This window comes from Panthera uncia, assembly GCF_023721935.1.
Source record: "Panthera uncia isolate 11264 chromosome A1 unlocalized genomic scaffold, Puncia_PCG_1.0 HiC_scaffold_17, whole genome shotgun sequence".
Classification (NCBI taxonomy): Eukaryota; Metazoa; Chordata; class Mammalia; order Carnivora; family Felidae; genus Panthera; species Panthera uncia.
The window spans coordinates 56,091,270-56,111,308 of record NW_026057577.1 but is presented as its reverse complement, the minus strand read 5'-3'; the positions used below and the strand labels follow the sequence as shown (position 1 = coordinate 56,111,308).

The 20,039-nt window shown below is 44.7% G+C and overlaps 1 protein-coding gene across 5 annotated transcripts; it reads right to left on the bottom strand.

Moving 5' to 3' along the window:
* Window positions 1-360: 360 nt before the first annotated feature.
* Window positions 361-18,735, bottom strand: F2R (coagulation factor II thrombin receptor). 5 transcript variants are annotated; one of them, XM_049649673.1, is made up of 2 exons: window positions 18,335-18,735; window positions 361-3,525 (listed from the first exon to the last, which is right to left on the bottom strand). In XM_049649673.1, exon 2 carries the CDS (start codon window positions 3,242-3,244, stop codon window positions 2,330-2,332), a length of 915 nt encoding a protein of 304 aa, XP_049505630.1. In that variant the 5' UTR covers window positions 3,245-3,525; window positions 18,335-18,735; the 3' UTR covers window positions 361-2,329. The 5 variants fall into 5 exon arrangements, 2 of the variants coding, with proteins under 2 accessions (XP_049505630.1, XP_049505629.1); XM_049649672.1 differs by lacking the exon at window positions 18,335-18,735 and adding an exon at window positions 17,288-17,587; XR_007461779.1 differs by lacking the exon at window positions 18,335-18,735 and adding an exon at window positions 9,005-9,319 and having other exon boundaries at window positions 3,423-3,525.
* Window positions 18,736-20,039: the final 1,304 nt, after the last annotated feature.

The window sequence follows — 20,039 nt, the reverse complement described above, 5'->3', positions numbered from 1 at the left end:
TTTCAGATCCATTCTCCATGCTCCAAGAAGCAAACCTTTATGGACTGGGCCACCCAGGTTCCCTTGACCTCTGAGTTTAGGTTAAGACCAGAAGCAAGACCAGGAGGTACCACGATTGAGTCGTCAGAGGGTTGAGGGAAAGGTCAGAGTATTCCCTCCTCCACCGCCTTTAGACCTGGGGGTGTAAAGGCATCCTCGAACTGCTAGCCCCTGGGGTGCTTCATCATCCCCTGTAGGTTCCCTTGACCCTGTCCACATCAATGCACATCGCCTCTTCATTAAATACTGTTCAGCTAGGCCCTAAGACTGGCCTTCCTGCCAGGACCCTGGTAGATACAGTCAAAATTTATTCCAAACAAATACCAAGCAAACTTTGATGTTTATTAATGTTATATACATTTTTTTTAAAAACAGAGAACATAAAAACATGACATAAGTACACAATGATAACATAGTAATGATAGTCATATAAAGTCAGAGGTATATTAATATTTCAGACTGAATAAACAATCTCCACTGAGTTGAATAAAATATAGTAACTAAGTTAATAAAACCCATGCTAAAAAAATAAAATCAACGTTAGCTTATCCTTACATTATGCTCTTTCATGTAAATTATTCTATGGCATTTGGAAAGCGTTTGCTCTTTTGAATAGGTAAACATTTGCCTTGAAATTTTTTTACATTTTTTTTTGTTTAAAAGGCCAAAATTGCTCCATAAGGAAAAAATACACATTTCAAAGTAATTTTCAAATTATTTTGTCAAATCCATGAGGATTTCCTGTACTTGATATGAATCATGGGGTTAAAAAATGCTTTTAAAATCATCTTATTAACTCTTAAAAAAAAAAGTAAATGGAAACAGAAGAATAATTTTCCTAGATTTCAAAGTCAGTTTTAATTTCTATTATTTCTCATCCAACTAGCATAAATGATTCTTTAAAAATTTTTTAATTTTGAAAACATTTGTAAATAAATAGTGTTCAACCAGTGTAGAACGGAAGACTTGTCTTTTAAAAATGTAATTCCTGTATTGTGTTATGTTTTCATCTGAAGTTATAACCATTGGAAGCAGTAGCCCAAAATGTTCAAAGTTCTTCAACTGACGATCCTTGCTGGTATGAAACTTGCATGGTTACACTGGGCTAAAAAAGCTTCTTTAGATAAGGACATATTTACTTATCATACACATACCACACCCTGTACTGGTCTACTTCGTTCTTTTTGAGGACAGGTCTCAGTTGCAGTCAACTCTGTATGCCCAGCACCCATCATTGTGTCCAGAGCACACAACGTGTGTTCATGTTTGCTCCATGAGTGTTTCCATCTGAGAATGGTCCTTGTGAGATAATTGCTGGAAGTGAATGGGACCTCCTTCTCTATTCTTAAAACGGGCAGAGAAAAGTCTTTTATGTTCATTATCTTCTGGGATAGTAAAACCTACTTCGCCAAATTCTAACAGACAAGAGAGTTCACAGCCAGCCCTTGTGGGAACCGCAGGAGGAGAAAGTAACGGTGGTGGCCCTGGGTCTGATCTCTGGGAGGCTCAGCTGGAGGGTGTGTGACCAGTTCGTGTCTGAAATGGCCCTCCTTTGTATCTATTGCTTGGAGTCCTCCATCCGGGGCAGGCTGCTTTGAAAGCCAACCTAAGGTCACTCGTGGGACCTATGTTCATTCTCGCTTTACATACAGAGGGCGTGAGACATCTATCTGTTTTCATAATCTAAAGAATTCAAACTTTGATACGTTTAAAATGAAAAACAGTAGAACCTTTTCTACACACAGATAGTGCTGAGTCTTATCCCTTAATAACTTAAACATTGCTGTCGAACAATTTCAAAACACATTTATTTGCAAAAGCCGTATGAGTCCAAACCACGGAATCCCTCCCTATTAATGAACATCTTCAGATGTTCATCCACCAACCTAAACTTTGCACATAAAATCAGAAAACTAGGGTTTATTTCCTAGGGGGGAAAAAGACAGGGTTTCAAAGTGCCTATTCTATACTGCGCTCCAAATGATTCAAATACGTGTGTGTGTGTATGCACATACACACATATACATAGTAAGTCACGTAAATATATAAAAAAATGACATTCAGTTATTACTGTAGCACTGGCAATACTCTTGGAATAACACTGTTTTCTATTCTTGTTATCTTTTCCTATAACTAATAGATATGATTAATGGCTCTCATAAGAAAGAGGCATGCAAATTATAGATGTGTTGCTTTTGATCACAAATACCTTTTTGGCAAGGAATAATAGAATCCTCAGGTTACTCACTTTTTTAATCTTTTCTTTTCAACTCACTGGCAGTCCCTTTTCCTAAGTTAAGAGCTTTTTGTATATGCTATTACTGAGGTTACTAGAGCAAGTATCCATTTTACTTGCCATCAACTGACCACTGCTGTTATAGCTGCTGGGATCAGAACTTTCTTTGCAGCATAGGATACTGTAGAGGTACCTCTGGCACTCAGAGGAAGCATAATAGTAAATCAAGGGATCAATGCAACAGCTTATGCTGCTAACACAGACACACAGGAGGTAGGCAAAGTAGGTGGCTTCTGCCATGGAATCTTGAGAAAGGAATGAGTAATGCACAATCAGGAGGACATTTGTAGGTCCAAAGCAAATGATGAAGATGCAGAAAACAGCAAGCGACAAGAACAAAGCCCGGGACTTCTTGCTCCGGTTGGCAACGGCGGAGGAGCTAAGACATCGAATGATAGACACGTAACAGATTGTGGAAATGATTAGCGGTACAAAGAAGAAGACAGCAGAAAAGGCTGAGAAGTAAAAGGCATAATAGTCTTCGAGCAGGGTTTTATTGAGCACGTCATGGCAGGTGGTTATGTTGAGCCCCGGCATCTGGGTGGTTTGCTCCTTGAGGAGGAGAGGCACCACCCCGGCGATGGCCATAGCCCAAATGGCCAAACAAGTGAAGGAGGCCCTTCCCAGAGTGCGCCAGGAGAGGGACTGGATGGGGTACACCACAGCCAAAAACCGGTCAATGCTAATGACTGTCATGAGCATGATGGAGGCGTACATGTTACAGTAAAACGCTGCGGTGACGAAGCGACACATCTCGGACCCAAATTTCCAATCAGTGCCGGAGAAGTAGTAGCTGATCTTGAACGGGAGTACTGACACAAACAGCACGTCTGCTGTGGCCAGATGTAACATGTACACCACAGCAGGCTTCTTGATCTTCATCTTCAGGATGAACACGAGGATGGCCATGACATTCAGAGGAAGGCTTACGACGAACACACCAGTGTAGACGGAGGGGATAAAAAGCGTCAGCCAGGCACTGGTCAGATATCCTGAGGCATCTTTCGAGATGGGCAGAGAAGACGGTATTTGAAGAGGATGGCTTCTGTTGATGGAGCTTAAACTGTCTTCAGGGAACCCACTTCCGTTTTTCTCCTCATTGTCTTCCAGTGGGAATGGTTCAAATCTGTCGTTGGTGTTCTTGAAAAAAAATGACCGGAGGTCCACGGTAATATTGGGTGCTTTTGACTCTTAAAAAAAAAAAAAAAGAAAGAAAGAAACGAAAAGAGAACAAATTAAAAAGGCAAACTAGAGAGTACATTTTATTTTTATTTTTTGTGTTCTTACTAGGAGAGTGGGTAGTAAAAAGCAAGTAATGCACAATGGGTTACAGATCGTATCAGGGAATTAGCTGACTCAGAATACTGTACAGCATTTTTTGTTGGCACAAGCAAACACTTAAAACTCTGCTCTTCAGAATGACAGAGGGGGGAAAATAAGGACAGAGGGGAATGATATGTTTTCGGAGATATACCCTGAAGGCATCAGGAAAGGATGAGGGCCTGACGTGAAGGAAAACAGCAGCGACTTCTTTTCCACACTACCTGCCGCCTCTATAAACAAATCACTCCCAGGCTCTATGACTTCGTTTTCCTCCACAGGCCTTCGTGTGTGTATTTTCTCCATTTAGTTTGCAGACACCCCTTGAAACCCATCCTTCCCAATGGAAACATCTGCAGGAAGGTGAGGGGACTTCCTCAGTTATGGAGCTAGAGCCAAACTCAGAGTAGGACTGAGGACTCCCATTTCCATGGCCATTGTCCATGTGACAGGAGTTTTCCTCTACTATCTTCAGTTTGTTTACACAGTAGGATGTCCCAAATGTCTCATCACATTTGGACCCAAACCACAGCCCTTTGGGTCATTTTCTAATATAACCACAAGGTGCACACCACCTAGGTCATCTTCCTTCTCCTTCCTGAGCAGGTCTGTGGAGGAGCAGATATTCTGGGCTGATGGCCTTCCTCAGTTGAGTTCCAGAATGCTACCTGCATCAACGCTGATGCCAGGCTAACTAGGCTCTTCTGAGTGTCAACCAGAAGTCAAAATAAAGGCTCAGTTGCAGACTTCCTCCTTTTACCATCATCTTCCACCAAAAGCACCCAATGAAAGTGTTCATCAAAGAATGGCCACACTGAGCTGCTGGAACTCCACCAGCTGTTCCTTCTGGAGAGCTTTGGCTAAAATTCTGCCATTCGGGAGACATGGACAAAGAGCCTTTGTTGGGCCTTGGGAAGCTGACAACTGGGAAAGAAACCACAGAGGAAGAAGGGCAAAGCCTCCATCACTGAAAGTGGCCTCAACAATGGCTGGACATGCAGGTCCCTGAGAAGTGATGTTAGAGACTTAAAATCTGGCTACAAATTGATAAATACAGTGAATTGTCAAACTTTTGTTCTCATCTTTCAGTGGTGGACCCTTTGCGCAAACAAACGCTTACAGAGAGAGGCATAATGTAACAGAAGAGAGAAGTGTCCCACCGGACCCAACCATCCCTTAGATAAAAATTACGAACTCTTGACCTTCTGCCTCCCTCCAGTCAATGACCTGAAGGCATTTAGGTTCATCAAGTAGTACTGGGGAGAGGAGGAATGAATACTGAAAGAAAGGATGGTGTCCAGTGACTTTCTAGTTTTCTTGACTTTCTTGTTTAGCTTGAGGGAAGGCCAAAATCAGTGGCACAGAAGATAGCTAAAACTGAGATAAAAAACCCAGTTTCCGGCCTGAAGAACCAGAGGACAGAGTTCAGGGCCATTCTAGTCACTTGAAAGTGAGGAGAGAATTCTAGAAAGGAAAAAAGTCAGAGAGGGGAGTCCTAAATTCCAATGTGCATTTGCCCTGGCCTGTGGCTGACTCTGGGATCACGTACATGTTAGTGTAAAAAGCAGCCCTGCTGAAGACAGAAGAGCTGAAGCGGTGTTTTTGCTCAAGATGGAGAGTGTGCAGTTTGAATCCAACCAAATTTATTGCCTGCTACAGCAAAAACACCACAATTCTTCAGAGAAATAAAACAAAATCCTGAGTCTGTAGAATGGCAATGTCCAGGATATAATCCAAAATCATCTGACACAAAAAGAATCAGAGAAATGTGACCCAGTCTTAAGAAAAACGATCATCAGTGGAAACCAATCCCATGATGATCCAGATGTTGGACTTAGCAGATAAGGATTTTAAAGGATGTGTTGCAATGAACTAAAGGGAACTACTTCATTGAAATGAATGAAAAAATAGGAACTATCAGCAAAGAAATCAACCAACGGAAATTCTAGAACTAGAAAATAAAATACCATCAATTGGCATCTATTTCCAAAACAAGGAGCACAGCTAGAGGAGAACAGGGACTGGAGGTGACAGGTTGAGGTGAGGCTACCTCAGCAAGGTCCTAAGTGGGCCCCTGGGGGTGAAGGGGTGGCCTGGCGTGAAGGGGAGATCTGTCACCAGGAAGGACAAATGTCTCCAGGGATGAGCTTCTGAGGAAACATGTATGTCTCGATTATTCCTCAAGGGTAAGAAACCATTCCTACGAATATCTGAATCTCTAGCATCCTGCACATGGTAGGTGCTCCTTAAGTTGGCTTTTATTCCCAGATTTGCCTTCTAATATTGGCTCTGTCAGGAATCACTTAACCTTTCCGAACTCAGTCTCAGAATCATAAAAATGGGATTCATATACCTGTCTGGCCTACAAATCTGGAGCCAGGTGCATCCCATGTGAATTAGGACATATGGTAACTTTGTAAACTATAAAAATTAATCAGTGTAAGAAATTAATATCATCCTCCTTTCACTTCAAGGGAAGCTTGCTTTTAGACTCAATTGTTTGCTTACTCTCATTATTTTTAGAGTTTACTTATTTATTTTGAGAGAGAGAGAGTACATGCACGCATGGGCAGGGGAGGGGCAGAGAGAGAGGGAGAGAGAATCCCAAGCAGGATCTGCACTGCCAGCACAGAACCCAATGTGGGGCTCAATCCCACAAACTGTGAGATCATGACCTATGCCAAAATCATGAGTCAGATGCTTAAGTGAATGAGCCACCCACATGCCCCCACTCTCAATTATTTTAAATTAAAATGGAATCTATGCACCTCTTCCCTACTGTTTAGCAATATTTAATTTTTCAGTGTGATGAGGAAAATGAACAGGTTGTAAAGTATATAGCCCCAGCATTCAGAGATACAAATCAAATTTCAAATTCACAGCCTTTTCAGGAAGTATAACTTTCTTCCCTTTGTGATGCATCTAACTTAATCTGTGTGCATACTGACCCAGTCACATGGAGGCCTAACACCACTAAGAATAGCCCCTGTGGGATGTGAGGCTACCTCGGGGTCATAATGAATAAGTCAGAACTGAAGGAAAAGAATGAATGGGTTCTGGTATTTTAATACCACAAAGATAAGTGTCCTTAAACATGCTGACCCGGGGTGCCTGGGTGGCTCAGTTGGTTAAGCTTCCGATTCTTGGTTTTGGCTCAGGTCATAACCACATAGTTTGTGAATTCAAGCCCCATGTCAGGTTCTGTGCTGCCAGTGTGGAGCCTGTTTGGGATATTCTCTCTCTCTCTCTCTCTCTCTCTCTCTCTCTCTCTCTCGCTCTCTCTCTCTCTCAAAATAAATAAACTTAAAAAAAAAAAGCTGACCCAGAAGAACCTAAAGATAACACAATTTTACTCTGCAGTTTGGAAACCTGGCCTGATTAAGGACTTCTGTCATGCATGGAGGGAAAAAGTACACACACGCAGGCCCGCACAGACAGGTACGAATTCAGACATTACCTAGAGGAATGACCTAATTTGAAAACTACTGAGCACTTATAACTAAGCCTCTTAGACACTATCTCTTCATCTGAAAATAAAACTGTTGTTGGGTTTTACTCTATGTTTAGTACCCTGGCATTAAATATTTGCTTTAAAAAAATTTCTTCCCTGGCTAGGTCTTTTTAGGCAGTAATAACGGAAACATTATACCCACTGAGACATGACATTTTTACAGGCTGGAGCCCAGGAGGAATGCATAATCCCCTGATTAAATATCATTACCTAAGGCGTCACCTTTTCTTGCTACTATAGGTTTGATATTTTGGTTTTTCTGGAATTAAAAAATGTCAGGAAAAAAATTTTGATTTAAGTATATACCAGCATCAAAGAAAGAACAAAACCAATTCCAAATAAATAGACATATCCAACTAACTCAAGCCCCTTAGGCTGAAATTCAGTTTGAGTATCTCCCTTTTTCTCCCATCCTGGCACAGCTCACAGGTCAAGGAGAAAGCGCCTGTCAGTGTGCCAAACACTCTCTCAATTCATCTGTGGTTTTGTTGTTAAGCTATGGTTTCAAACACACAAAAAGCAGCTCAAGTCCTAAAATCAGTTCTCATACTCCTTGCTAAGTTTCACTCAATTTAGGTTTCTCTTAAATGACCCTACAGTCGTTTTGTGGTTCAATACAGCACACTGCTAAATGCTTAAATACGGACTCTCTAACTCTGGAGAAAGTCAGGCCATGCTTCATTCATCTTTGATGAGATCTAGCGTGGAAGCAGAGTGGTGACTAGATGCGGTACCAAGGTCCCTTGGGATCCTGGAATTTACACCATGCCAGCCTCCGCTGAAGCACCAGCCTTGGTTGTGACTCAGAGCTCCGGCCTACAGGGCTTTTGCTTTGTAGCAATTAGCAAAGCAGAAGTCTCAGGACCTTGCCCACATTCCCACACAGAGCAGGACAGCTGTACCCTGCACTTCTCCACAAGTGAATCAACACTACAGACTAAAGAGAAGTAGACAAGAAGTTGATGGAAAATTAACAGAAACATATTAATTCCATCAAATGACAAACAGCAAAATTACTGGAATACTCCACTGCCTCAAATGCAAATACACACCATTTTCCAATACATAGAACCAGTGCTCCTGAAAGAAATGGCTAGCTCCAGATGTGGGGTAAGAAATACACTAGCTGAATCTCTATTCTTTAAAGAATATTAGGGTCAAAAAAAAAAAAAAAGAATATTAGGGTCAGGTTCGACTCTGGAGTCTGGGCTCTCACTGGCCAAGGTGTGACAACTGACCACCAAAAGAATAATGAATGACAAGAGTGACTTAAAACATGTGAAATATGTCATATATGTTAAGGTCCAGGAGTTCATAATGATCCTCAAAGGAAAATGAAACCTTTTTGGTCACTTCTGGAGGAAATGAGGGGACCCTGTACAAAAATTGGTAAATAAAAGCAAGATTCAAGCATTTACCCTGCCTTTTCTATATAAATTGTATTTTCAGGGAAACAAAACAGCCAATGAGAGAAGGTTCTTTTTTATAAAATAATTCCAGCTCACAAACGCAGAAACAATAACAGATTTAGGAAAGCATCGTTTGGAAGCTCTTGGTGAAAAAAGGGACTCAGTCTAATCAGGAGTGGTCACTAAAGCCGCTGGATGAGAGGTGGATAGAAAACTTCATAACAGCCGAAGCAAGCAAACAAATGCCTGAATCGGCTGAGTTATCTTTTTTTTTTTTAAGATTTCATTCTTTTTTTTTCCTACTGAGTAATCTCACGATCACAAAAAGAGAGGCAATCCTGAGATGCATCAGAAGTACACAGTACCACTGCCGATTTAGTCTTACAAAAATCCAAACCCGAATCTGATCAAGCCTGCTGATGTACCTACCATGTGACAGAAAATGCAGGCGACAGATTGGCACGATGAACAACCAACCCTATGTGATGCAGCTGGCCGGATCCAGCGGGCAGGGGAGGCTCCGTGACAAATGACCCAGTTTCTTTGAAAAATAAACAGCCATGAAAAAGGAGGAGAGGGGAAACAGTTACAGAGTAAAAGAGATTTAAGACATACCAACCAAATGCAACGGTTGGCTTTGTTTGACCCTGATTCAAACAAAACAACTGTAAAAAGGCACTTATGAGACAATCAGCAAAATCTGAATGCTGACTGAATAGTGCATGATATCAAAAAATTGATACTCATTTTTTTAGGCGATGTAATGGTGTTATGGTTATACATAAAAAAAGAGTTCTTATCTCTGAGGATATATGTCAATGCATTTGTGGATGAAATGATGTATGTGTCTGGGATTTGCTTTAATATTGTTCAGTTGGGGAGGAAGAAAAGTGAGGTGTAGGTAAAACAAAATATGGGGAATAATTATACTGTTCACTTTTGGGTATGTTTGCAAGTTTTCATAATAAAAGGTAAAAAAAAAAGGAACAACAAATATTGTATGCATAATTACTTACTCCTAGAAACTAAGGACAAGGGTTTTTGCTTGTTTTCCTTTTGTTTTAGTCTTGAAGGGAAAAAAGTTCATGAATGTGTGAATGAACATTGTTTTACATTTAATGAATTCATGCAATACCAAGTCCTCAAAGGCTTTTCTGGAATATGGAGGAGTTGTTATGAAAAACACTTAACATGTGTTGAACACCTACTCTGTGCTAGGTACTTCGTAACTTACCTCACGTAAATCTAACATTTCTACAAGATAAGTAGTATGATCCCTGTTGTATGGACAATATACAGAGGCACAGATAGGCTAAGTAACTAATCCAAAGTCACACAGGAAGTGGAGGAGCCAGGATTTGAACCTAGATCTTCCTGGCTCTGAAGCTCATACCCTTTGAACCATATCGCATTACCCTGTCTCTTTAAAAGACCTGAGGGGTGCCAGGGTGGTTAAGTGGCTGGCTCTTGATTTCGGCTCGGGTCATGATCTCGCGGTTCATGAGTTCAAGTCCCATATCAGGCTCTTCGCTGACAGTGTGGAGCCTCCTTGGGATTCTCATTCTCATTCTCATTCTCTCTCTCTCTCTCTCTCTCTCTCTCTCTCTCTCTCCCTCCCTCCCTCCCTCCCTCCCTCCCTCCATCCCTCTTTCTCTCTCTGTTCCTCCCCCACTTGTACTCTCTCTCTCTCTCTCTGTCAAATTAACTTAATAAAAAAAAATAAGACTTGAGATTTATGACCTACTCCTAAAACAGTATAATTATTTTCCTCTAACCTTTTCAGCAAACAAATAAATGTGCCCTTCCTTGTAACTAGAGCAGACGGTACATGACCAGGTGAATATGTAACTTAAGTTGATGATGTTCTTGATCACTGCTTGGGAATTCAGGAGTCCTGCTGACCTTGGCTACACACCAACCACATGCTAACAACCTAGTTCTCACAGACACATCAGTTGTAGTACAGAGATGTTCAAGGACAAAACAGAAAAACCAATCTTTTTTTCTTGAAAAAAAATTTTTTTAACATTTATTTACTTTTGAAATAGAGAAAGACAGAGTGTGAACAGAGAAGGGGCAGGGAGAGAGGGAGACACAGAATCTGAAGCAGGCTCCAGGTTCCAAGCTGTCAGCACAGAGCCTGATGCGGGGCTCGAACTCACAAACTGTGAGATCATGACCTGAACCAAAGTTGCATGCCCAACCGACCGAGTCACCCAGGCATTCCAGAAAAACTAATCTTTAAAAGAGTGTTCAAGATAGGGCAGGAGCAAAAGCAGCAATGAACAAAAGTCTCTGCTATGAGAAAAGCAGAATTAAAGGTAGAATAATGTAGGCACTGATTGCAAGGTTTAGAAAAGGTTGCCAGTATCAGGGGCTGCTTTCCCTTCTATCCCACATCCCTGGGGCAGAGACTCAGCCGCAAGCACAGGAGAGCAAACTTAAGACGAAGCTGGGAGAGGAGTTACAGGGGAACGCAAGATAAAAGCAACCAGAAAATTTCAATGTGGGGGCGCTCAAGGCTAGAACAGGCACAAAGATGACAGAAGAGAAGCGTGTGGGGTCCTAGGCTGGAGCCTCCTGGAGGCCAGGGCTTGACACGGGGGGTTAGGACACTAGCAGGCCTCTCGGGGAACAATTCTGATTCCCTGTTTTTTCCCATTCCTCCAGCCTGTTTAGTCACAAAAGTTAGAAGCCCTGAGTTCCAGATCCTGGGAACACTGCTCTCTATAAAAACAAGCTAAAATGAAAACTAATTCACTCTAAAAGATGTTAATAATCAGTTCCTCCTGGTACTAAGCTGTCTCCGTCCCCAAACCCACCCAAGTCCTACTGCAGTCTGTAAACCTGAACTCAGACAACGTGGAATCCTGACTGTGAGAGAAACTATCATGAACAGCACTTCGTGGAAAGCAAACTCTTCTCACAAAACAAGCAAGGTTGTCAATTCTGCTAACCATGGGACAATTCACTGAGCCTGCTACACTATGCTTTACATGATGGTGGAGACTTGATAATGGTTATGAAATCAATTTACAAGGCTTAACAAGCATTTGAAAAAGTAGAATACTGTAGAAAATACTGGACTTCATAGCACACGGTAAAGGTGAGTACAGTTCAGCAGAACTTTTATTTCATGTCTATGTATATACACAACTGCCCATGCATATTTATTGCACACACACACACAACTACTGTGTCACAATATAAAGTATATTTCTTAGTCTTAACTGTTAGCAAAAAAAAGAAAATACAGGAAAACACTATTCTACAATACTCTAATATCTGACTTCTAATTCATCATGGACTTGAAATACAGATTACATAATGTCCTTTCTTAAAATTAAGTCAATTTGTTTTCAAGTGCAAATTACAGGTTATTCCTGTTATGTCAAAAGGCTGGTTCTTTTGAAAGTAAATAAAGAATGCATAAAGGCCTGTAATGGCCTTGAAGTGACAAAACTTCATCGGATGCCTTGGGGTGGAGGAAATGGACGCTCATACCCAGAAAAAACAATCTCGGCCCATGGGGAGAGCTATTTGCTCTGACAGTTCTGGGTATAAGCAAGAGAGGACAAAAGGCAGAATGACAGAAACCTCAAAATAGGGAAATAAACAAGTTTCTGAATGCTGAAACCAATACCAGCCTCATAGTAAAAAATAAACTGTGGTTCCTCATGACTCTTCCTGAATGATTTCCTAAGTATGCACAGCACAGGGGAGCCTGCACACTCCTGAAAACTAGTGAGAGGGGAGGCCTCCAGAACCTAAAGGCCACATACTGTATGATGCTATTTATACAAAGTGCAGAGAAGAGGGCTGCCTGGCTGGCTCAGTTGGTGGAGCATGTGACTCGATCTCAGGGTGGTGAGATCGAGCCCCCAGTAGGGTGCAGAGATTATTTAAAAAAGAAAATAAAATCTTAAAAAAAAAGAAAGAAAGAAATGCAGAGAAGAGATAAACTCACAAAGACAAAAAGCAAATCTGTGGTTGCCAGGGGCTGGGGGGAGAAGGGGGTTTAAGGGGTAGAGGGCTTGTTCTGGGGTGATGAAAATATTTTGGAACTAGACAGATGTGGTGGCTATACAACATCGTAAATGTACTAAATACCACTAAACTATGTACCTTATTATCTTTTAAAATGTTTATTTATTTTGAGAGAGAGACAGCGTGCACATGCGAGTGGGGGAGGGGCACAGAGAAAGGACAGAGAATTCCAAGGAGGCTCCCTACTGTGGTGCAGAGCCCAACTTGGGGGATCATGACCTGAGCCGAAATCAAGAACTGGAGGCTTACCCCATTGGGCCACCCAGGCACCCCTAAACTGTATATTTTAAAGGGGTTAATTTAACACTCTGTTAACTTTACCTCAATTTAAAAATATACAGGAAAGAAAGAAAATGGAGTTCTGAGGGAAAAGAGGAATGTGTGTCTAAAGAGAGGAGAGCGGGGAAGATTAGAAACCAAGGGTCTTGGGGATTCCATTGTCTCTGTGGAATTGCACACACTTAAGGCTCAGCTGAGGTCCAGTGTGTGAGGGTGACAAGGACAAAGATGAACCGAGTGAGGGAGGGGGAAGGGGCAGAGAGAGCAGTGGGAGGACGGCTGGCCAGAAGCATTTTGGAAAAGGAGCAAATTCAGAGCTGGTGAGAAAGTGCAAGTTAGGGTTCACAGCACACCAATCCATTTAGACATAAAGGGCTGAGAAATACTGAATTAGAAAGATGGAGAGAGGGGTGCAAAGGCATCCAGCAGAGAGGACATGAGAATATTCCTGAGAAGGGGCCCCCACTCCTCAGAAACATTCCCTCACACAAAGGAAGGGTGGACTAATTTAGGGGGAACCTATTATCTCTATATGTCCTATAAAAATAAACATCAAAGGCATAGGGGATGAAAAAAGTGAACGAGGGAAAGAGGGAGGGAGAGAAGGAAGAAATTAATTTAGGTAGATTTTTAGAGTAGAAGGCGACTCTTGCTTTTCCTAAGAAATTTGGCTTTCAATCTTACAGAGGTTTCTGGTCTGCTTAGGGTAGAATCAGTGTCCAGTTTTGTGCCTTTTATTTAGGCTTAAGATCACAGTCTCTCAGTAACAGCCAATTAATTAGCATATTCATGAGTAGGGATGCATTTATGGCCTGTCTTATCACGTGTTTGCAAAAGTAAATGGTAGGATACCACAACCTAAGCATAAATGTTCCCTAAACACCTCCATGTGCTAGGCCTGGGCTACAGACCAATGGGGTGCAGACTTTGCGCTTTAGGTTTTCTGGAGAACATAGGAGTTACTCTTCTCTACAGGGGGTCTGGATGGCTTCTTCTCTATGGGGAGGGGGCCGGGGGGGGGGGGGCGCACAGAGAAAGCCAGAACTTAGGAAAGACAGGCTTGTGGTCAAATACCAGACCCATTTTTTGCTAGACTTGTGACTTAACCATTTGGGGTCTGTTTACCTACCTGTAAAATGGAGATGACATCTACTGAAAGGACTGTCATAAGGAATAAACAAGAAAGTGTATGTAAAGAACCTAAGCAAGATGTTGCTGTAGTAGGTGCTTGATACAGAGTGGCTGTTTTTAATTAAATGTGAATACGTGGGGTGTAAGGGAGGGCATTTTGGCCAGAGGGAGTGGCAGGGGGATAGAAGCCAGAGAAAGCAGAGCTCCTTGGAGGAGGAAGTGAAGGGTGGGGCTGGGGGAAATATAGGTAATATAACAGGTTATGTAAAGAGGAGGCTGGATGGAGGCTGGGGACCCATCCTGCAAGGGGAGGGGCACCTCACTCTATGCTAAGGAGTTGGGCTTGACCTTCTGGGCAGTTGGGCAGCATGTAGAATCTTCCACCCAATCCCCTCTACCATGGTCACCACCAGCTGTTCTCGAACCCTTTCACCCTCCAGATCCTCACAAAATTTACAAACGTCACCCCCTGGATGTTGGCCCTCTTTAATGAAGGCAAGTCATGTCACTTACATCGCATGGACAAAGGAAAGTAAACCAGTTAATGAACTCATGAATTTCTCAATAAATGTCGGCTGAATGAACACTGGTTCTAGACTCCCTGGGGATAAATGGAAGTTTATAATCTTAACTGGAGAGATGAGATACCCACATAGTGACAGTGCAGGAAATGCCAACATGAGTGGGGACAAAAAGTCCCAAGAGCTTCAGGAAAGCTCAAACTGGTGGGCAGGGCCAGCCTGGAGGGCTTGCCAATGCCTGGGGTCTCACAGTTCCTCCGATCGCATACAACCGGTTATGACAGATACTCTTTAGAGCTGCCTGTGAACGGTGATAAGAAAAAGCAGACCTATTTTTAGTTGATTTTATTAGTGATTTAAACTCTCTAAAGACAAAGCCCCACTTATTTCCTGCATGCAGGGCCCCCTCCCCCATTTGGAATTTCGGTATACTGTCTCTGAGCCTTAGTTTCAGAATGGTAACGGGATAAACATCTGCCTTGACCAAGTGTTCTGACAGGGTAAAATTAAGATACTTTGAAGTGCAAATGCCTCCCAACCCATGGTCTGACAAGGAATAGGACACTTAGCCTGAGCTCCTTTTCCTCCCTCGGCGTCCCTTCTTCTTTCCCTCCCCAAGTGGTTCCAGAATCCACTGTAGACAAATGAGCCAGTGTGTGTGTTCAGTTATCCACCCACACCGGCTAGCCCATCTTAGCATGCACCTTCTCAGCTCATAAGGAAGAAAGCAGAGCACAAACAGCAGCCTTAACTTTACTCCTTAACAGAGACCAAGAATCTTCCCCCAAGGCCACTGCGAGGAAAGGTGACTACAGTGGGTCAGCGCTTGTATAAACTTGTCCCCAACCCTACCATCCAAATCACAAACAACAATTTGTATTCTCAACAACTTGTCCCAAAATAAAATTACAAAGTCACATAATACAGCACACGTAATACCACACACAACGCTCAGTTCTCCATGTTTCCTCAAACACCCCAGGAGATAATGCCAGTTATCCACAGCAGCTTGGCTAGCTCCTGCAAAACTGGGCCTCTATCTGAAGCTTTTATTTTTCCCAAAAGCACCGTGTCCAAACTCACCCTGAGCAAAGATGCAGAGCAGAGAAAACACTATTTTTGTCACCTCTTATTCTTTAAAAAAAAAAAAAAAATTTTTTTTAACGTTTATTCATTTTTTGACAGACAGACTGAGTGGGCAGGGGCAGAGAGAGAAGGAGACACAGAATCCAAAGCAAGCTCCAGGTTCTGAACTGAAAGCACAGAGCCCAACATGGGGCTTGAACTCACAGACGGTGAGATCATGACTTGAGACAAAGTCGGACGCTTAACCAACTGAGCCACCCAGGTGCCCCTTACTCTTTTTTTTTTTTTTTTTTAAGGTTTATTTATTTTGGGAGAGAGAGAACTCGAGCAGGGGAGGAACAAAGAGAGAAGGAGAGAGAGAATCCCAGGCAGGCTCCATCCTGTTGGTCAGAAGCCCCATCAGAGGCACGATCACACAACTCTAGGATCATGACCTGAGTCTAAACCAAGAGTAGGATGCTCAACCAACTGAACCACCCAGGCACCCCACCACCTTTTTCTTGATGCACCTACACTAGGTTCCAGTGTGAAAACAATGTCAAGTACACAATCTGTCACCCATAAGAAATCCAGCTAGAATCTGTTTGTACATGAAAAAAAATGGGGGGGAGGGGGCTAAAAGCTTATAAAGTACTATCGCTATGAAGAACCTGAAACATTGTTTCCCCGCTCAGCTTCAAACTAGTGTCTTTACCAGTTAAAAACAACTTCTCTGTCCTGCTTTTTAGGGGTAAGGGGAGTTTGGAAAATACATTTATTTGGTCAAGTAGCCAGATACTTAAAAATACACACTAATGGCGAGAATTATATTCTGGTAAGCAACCTCCTCCTTGCAGCATGCCAGAAACAGAAATACTGAACTCCCATAGTGTCAAAGGGAGCCAGGTTCTGGGGAGAGGATCTCTCTTTCCTCAGCTCGCTTGGAAGACTGGGTTCTGGGTAACAAAACCTCCCAGCCACCAGCACCATCACTGAGGCCGCTGCCACTGCCATCCTGTGGCTATCCTGTTATCACCATACATTCCGCACCATGAGCACCTCCCCATACACACGGCCCGTGTCAGAAGCTGCTGATACTGATTTTCTACTAAAAGTCCCCGGTCCTTAGCTTTTCTCTACACCATTTTCCTCGCCCGTAATATGTGCAAGAGAAACAATTCCAGCAAAACAAAACTTCAGCGGGAGCGCTTCTCCACTTTATGTTGAAAAGGCCAGAACGTAGACTGGTGGAGCAACCCAAGACCCGTTCTTTTTGAGGCGGTCCTGGGAGAAACAGGTCACACAGTGACAACAAAAGCAACGAGGGGCCAGGGGCCTCAGGCTTCCCCAGGAAAATGTGACCACCTCTTCCTCCTCCCTATCCAACACCACGTTTCCAGAAGGCTGCATCCTCCGAAACCAAGTGCAAAGGAGCATGGCTCATAATCCCCGCCCGGATCTGACTGAGGGAGACTCTGGATCTCAGCTCAAATAGCTGCTTGGCTTCCGGAGCAACCTGAGACAAAGGGTGCGGCCAAGGGCACCGCCGTCGAGGGGAAAGCGCAGCCTGTACCCATTCGGTCCCCTCTCCCGCCCGCTCCATTCCCGCGGGGGGCCCTGGCTGCCGGGCCCACAACGAGCAGGGAGGGAATACCGGGGCAGCTCTCACCGGACTTGCCGCCTAGGGTGCGGGCCGACAGCAGGGGGCCGCACAGACTGAGTCCCGCGGCCACCAGCAGCAGCCGCCGCGGCCCCATTGTCCCGAGGCTCCGCGCGGCTCGGGCAGACGGCCCCGCCTCCGAGCGGCTCGGGTTCCCTGCGCTCTCCCTCTCGCCACGGGGTCCAGCGGCCCGCCGGGGCGCACGCGCGGGCGGGCAGAGCGCTCACTGCCCGGAGATAGAGGGAGGACGCTCCGCGTCGCCCCACTGGCCGGAGTGTCTGGTGGCGTGTACGGTGCCTCTCCGAGGGCGCAGGCGGAGGCGGAGGCGGGGGGCGGAACCCGGGCGCGCAGGAGCCAAGGCGCACGAGCGGGGAAGGGCGCCCCCCGGCGCCGAGTGTGCGCGTCCAGGCGTTGGCCGCCCGCCACGCGCTCCCCTCCCCCTCCCCCTCCCCTCCCCCTCCCCCTCCCCGTGAGCCCCTCGGCCGCCGCTCCGCTGTCCCCGGCTTCGGCGACCCGGCCTCTCGCGGTGCGCCGCACCGCGCGCCCCGCCCTGCCCCGGTCCCGGCAGCCGGCCACTGCCCGGCGGGGGAATCTAACCGAGACAGTTCTTCCTCCAGGCGCCTTTGACCCGACAAACTCCCAGTGACTCAGACCGGCGGGGTCCTCGGAACAGGGCCGCGCGGCCTCGGGAGCTTTTGCCTTAGCTTCTCATGACCCTCCTGGGGAGCAAAGGCGTCGGCAGTGAACTTCCAAGCAGCGATGCGCCCCGGGGCGCCGGCCCCCACGGCCCCGGCCGACACCTTCCCGACCCGAGCCAAAGCGCCCCCCTTCAGGCCGAGCGCTGCTGCCCTTTCGGAAACTGGGTCTTTAGCTGAAAGTTTCAAAGTGACTCGTGTTTTTTAACTTAGGGAGAGTGGACTGCAAAGTTTATCCTGCAGTAACAAGGTAGCCCCTAATGAGAAGGCGCCTTTCTGTTTGGGCAGATTTTTTGACATTTTTACAAATTCATTTCCCTTTATTTGCTGAAGTTAGTCTTTTCCTGCGTGGGGCACTTACGGTTTCGCGGACAGACTGACTTCGAGGGGAACTCGTCAGGCCGAGCCCGAGCGCAGCTTCTCGCCGCTCCCGCCCCGCACCGCTGCAACCTTTTGTCCTCTGACCGCGGCTCTCCGCCCCGCCGGGCGCTGGAGCACCTGCGCAGCCTCCCCCGGGGTCGCGGCCGCCGCGCGTTCCCTGCGCCCCCGGCACGGCTCCGGCGCCTGCCTCCCGAGGGCGGCCCGGGTGCTCCGAAGGCATCCCTCGCGCTTTCTGGGAAGATTGTACGGGAGTTTGGCACAGTTCGGCCAAATTCGAGTCGCAGGGTGGCAGACACCGGGGGACGTCGCGGCTGGGGCTGGGCGGGGAGGAGCACGCGGTTGATTTGGCTGCCCAGGCAGATCTGGTGGGTGTTAAAGACCGCCGCGGGAAACGGCTACCCTCAGCCGGCCTTTTCCGGGAAAGTTCTCACGCAGCCCCTTCTCCTCTCCGTTGTGCGGACGTGTTGTGCACTATGTGGTTGATAAACTACTTGAGAGTCATTGGTCGGGTTTAAGCTTTCTAAAAAGGGAATTTCGCTTTGAGAGTGTCATTCCCCAGTGAGAGCCCTGACACTTAAATAAACTAGGAGAAAAGAGAGGAGACTGCCTCGTTTCCTATATTCCTCCCATCGTTCTCAGAGGACAGGACCTTGTTGTGTATAGAAGTCGCTCAATAAATGACTGAATAACTCATACATACTTAAAAAAATCTTTTCCTATTCAATTCTCCAAGGAAAACATATCCAAGAGTAGATGTGAACCCCTAAAATTATGTATTTCCTCACTCCCTAACTTATACTATTTTTCATACATCTTAAGATGCCATCGATTTTAAGCCTCATTTTAGGGGTGCTTGGGTGGCCCAGTCTGTTAAGCTGACTCTTGATTTCGGCTCAGGTGGTGATCTCACTGTGAGTTGGAGCCTCACATGGGGCTCTACACTGACAGTGCCAAGCCTGCTTGGGATTCTCTCTCTCTCCCTCTCTCTCTGCCCCTCCCCTGCTTGGGCTCACTCTGAAAATAAATAAATAAACATTAAAAAAAAAAAAGACTCAATTTATGTACTACAAAGCACCCACACAAAAATGCTGCCAGTGTTTAAACTGTGGCATACCTGTTGATTGTAAGAAACATCTGAACTTCATGATTGTTTAAACATGAAGGAAGACCACTTTAGAATCAATGAAATAGTGTAAATATAAAAGTAATACAGGTGACAAGAAATTCTAACAGTTCGAGGAAATTAAAGGAAAAGTAAAAGTGTCTTCAGCCTCCCCTTCTAAGAACCATGTATCCATGATGACCCCGGTTAAAAGTTTCTGTCCATAATTCAAGGGTTTGTATCCACATACAAGTATATATATGTATATCCTTAAAATAACAATGGGATAAAACTACGAGTACGCTTTAAAAGTTTAACTATGTCATTGGTGGAAAATGGTTTTAACCATTTTACAAAACTGAAGTTTAAAAGGACGCTCTTTTGGTTAGTCATTAGAACAGAATGCACAGAGTGCTGAAACTCAGGCTTCATTCTTTGTGTATATTAGCCAGATTGAAGCATCCTTTACAGTGGGGCTGAGACATAGTGAACAAGGGTGGAGAGTGGAACAGAATGAGGCATTTTCTCCCTCCCTTTAGCGTTTTCTATAGGTTGTGGATTGCTCATTGAACAGTCACTAAAA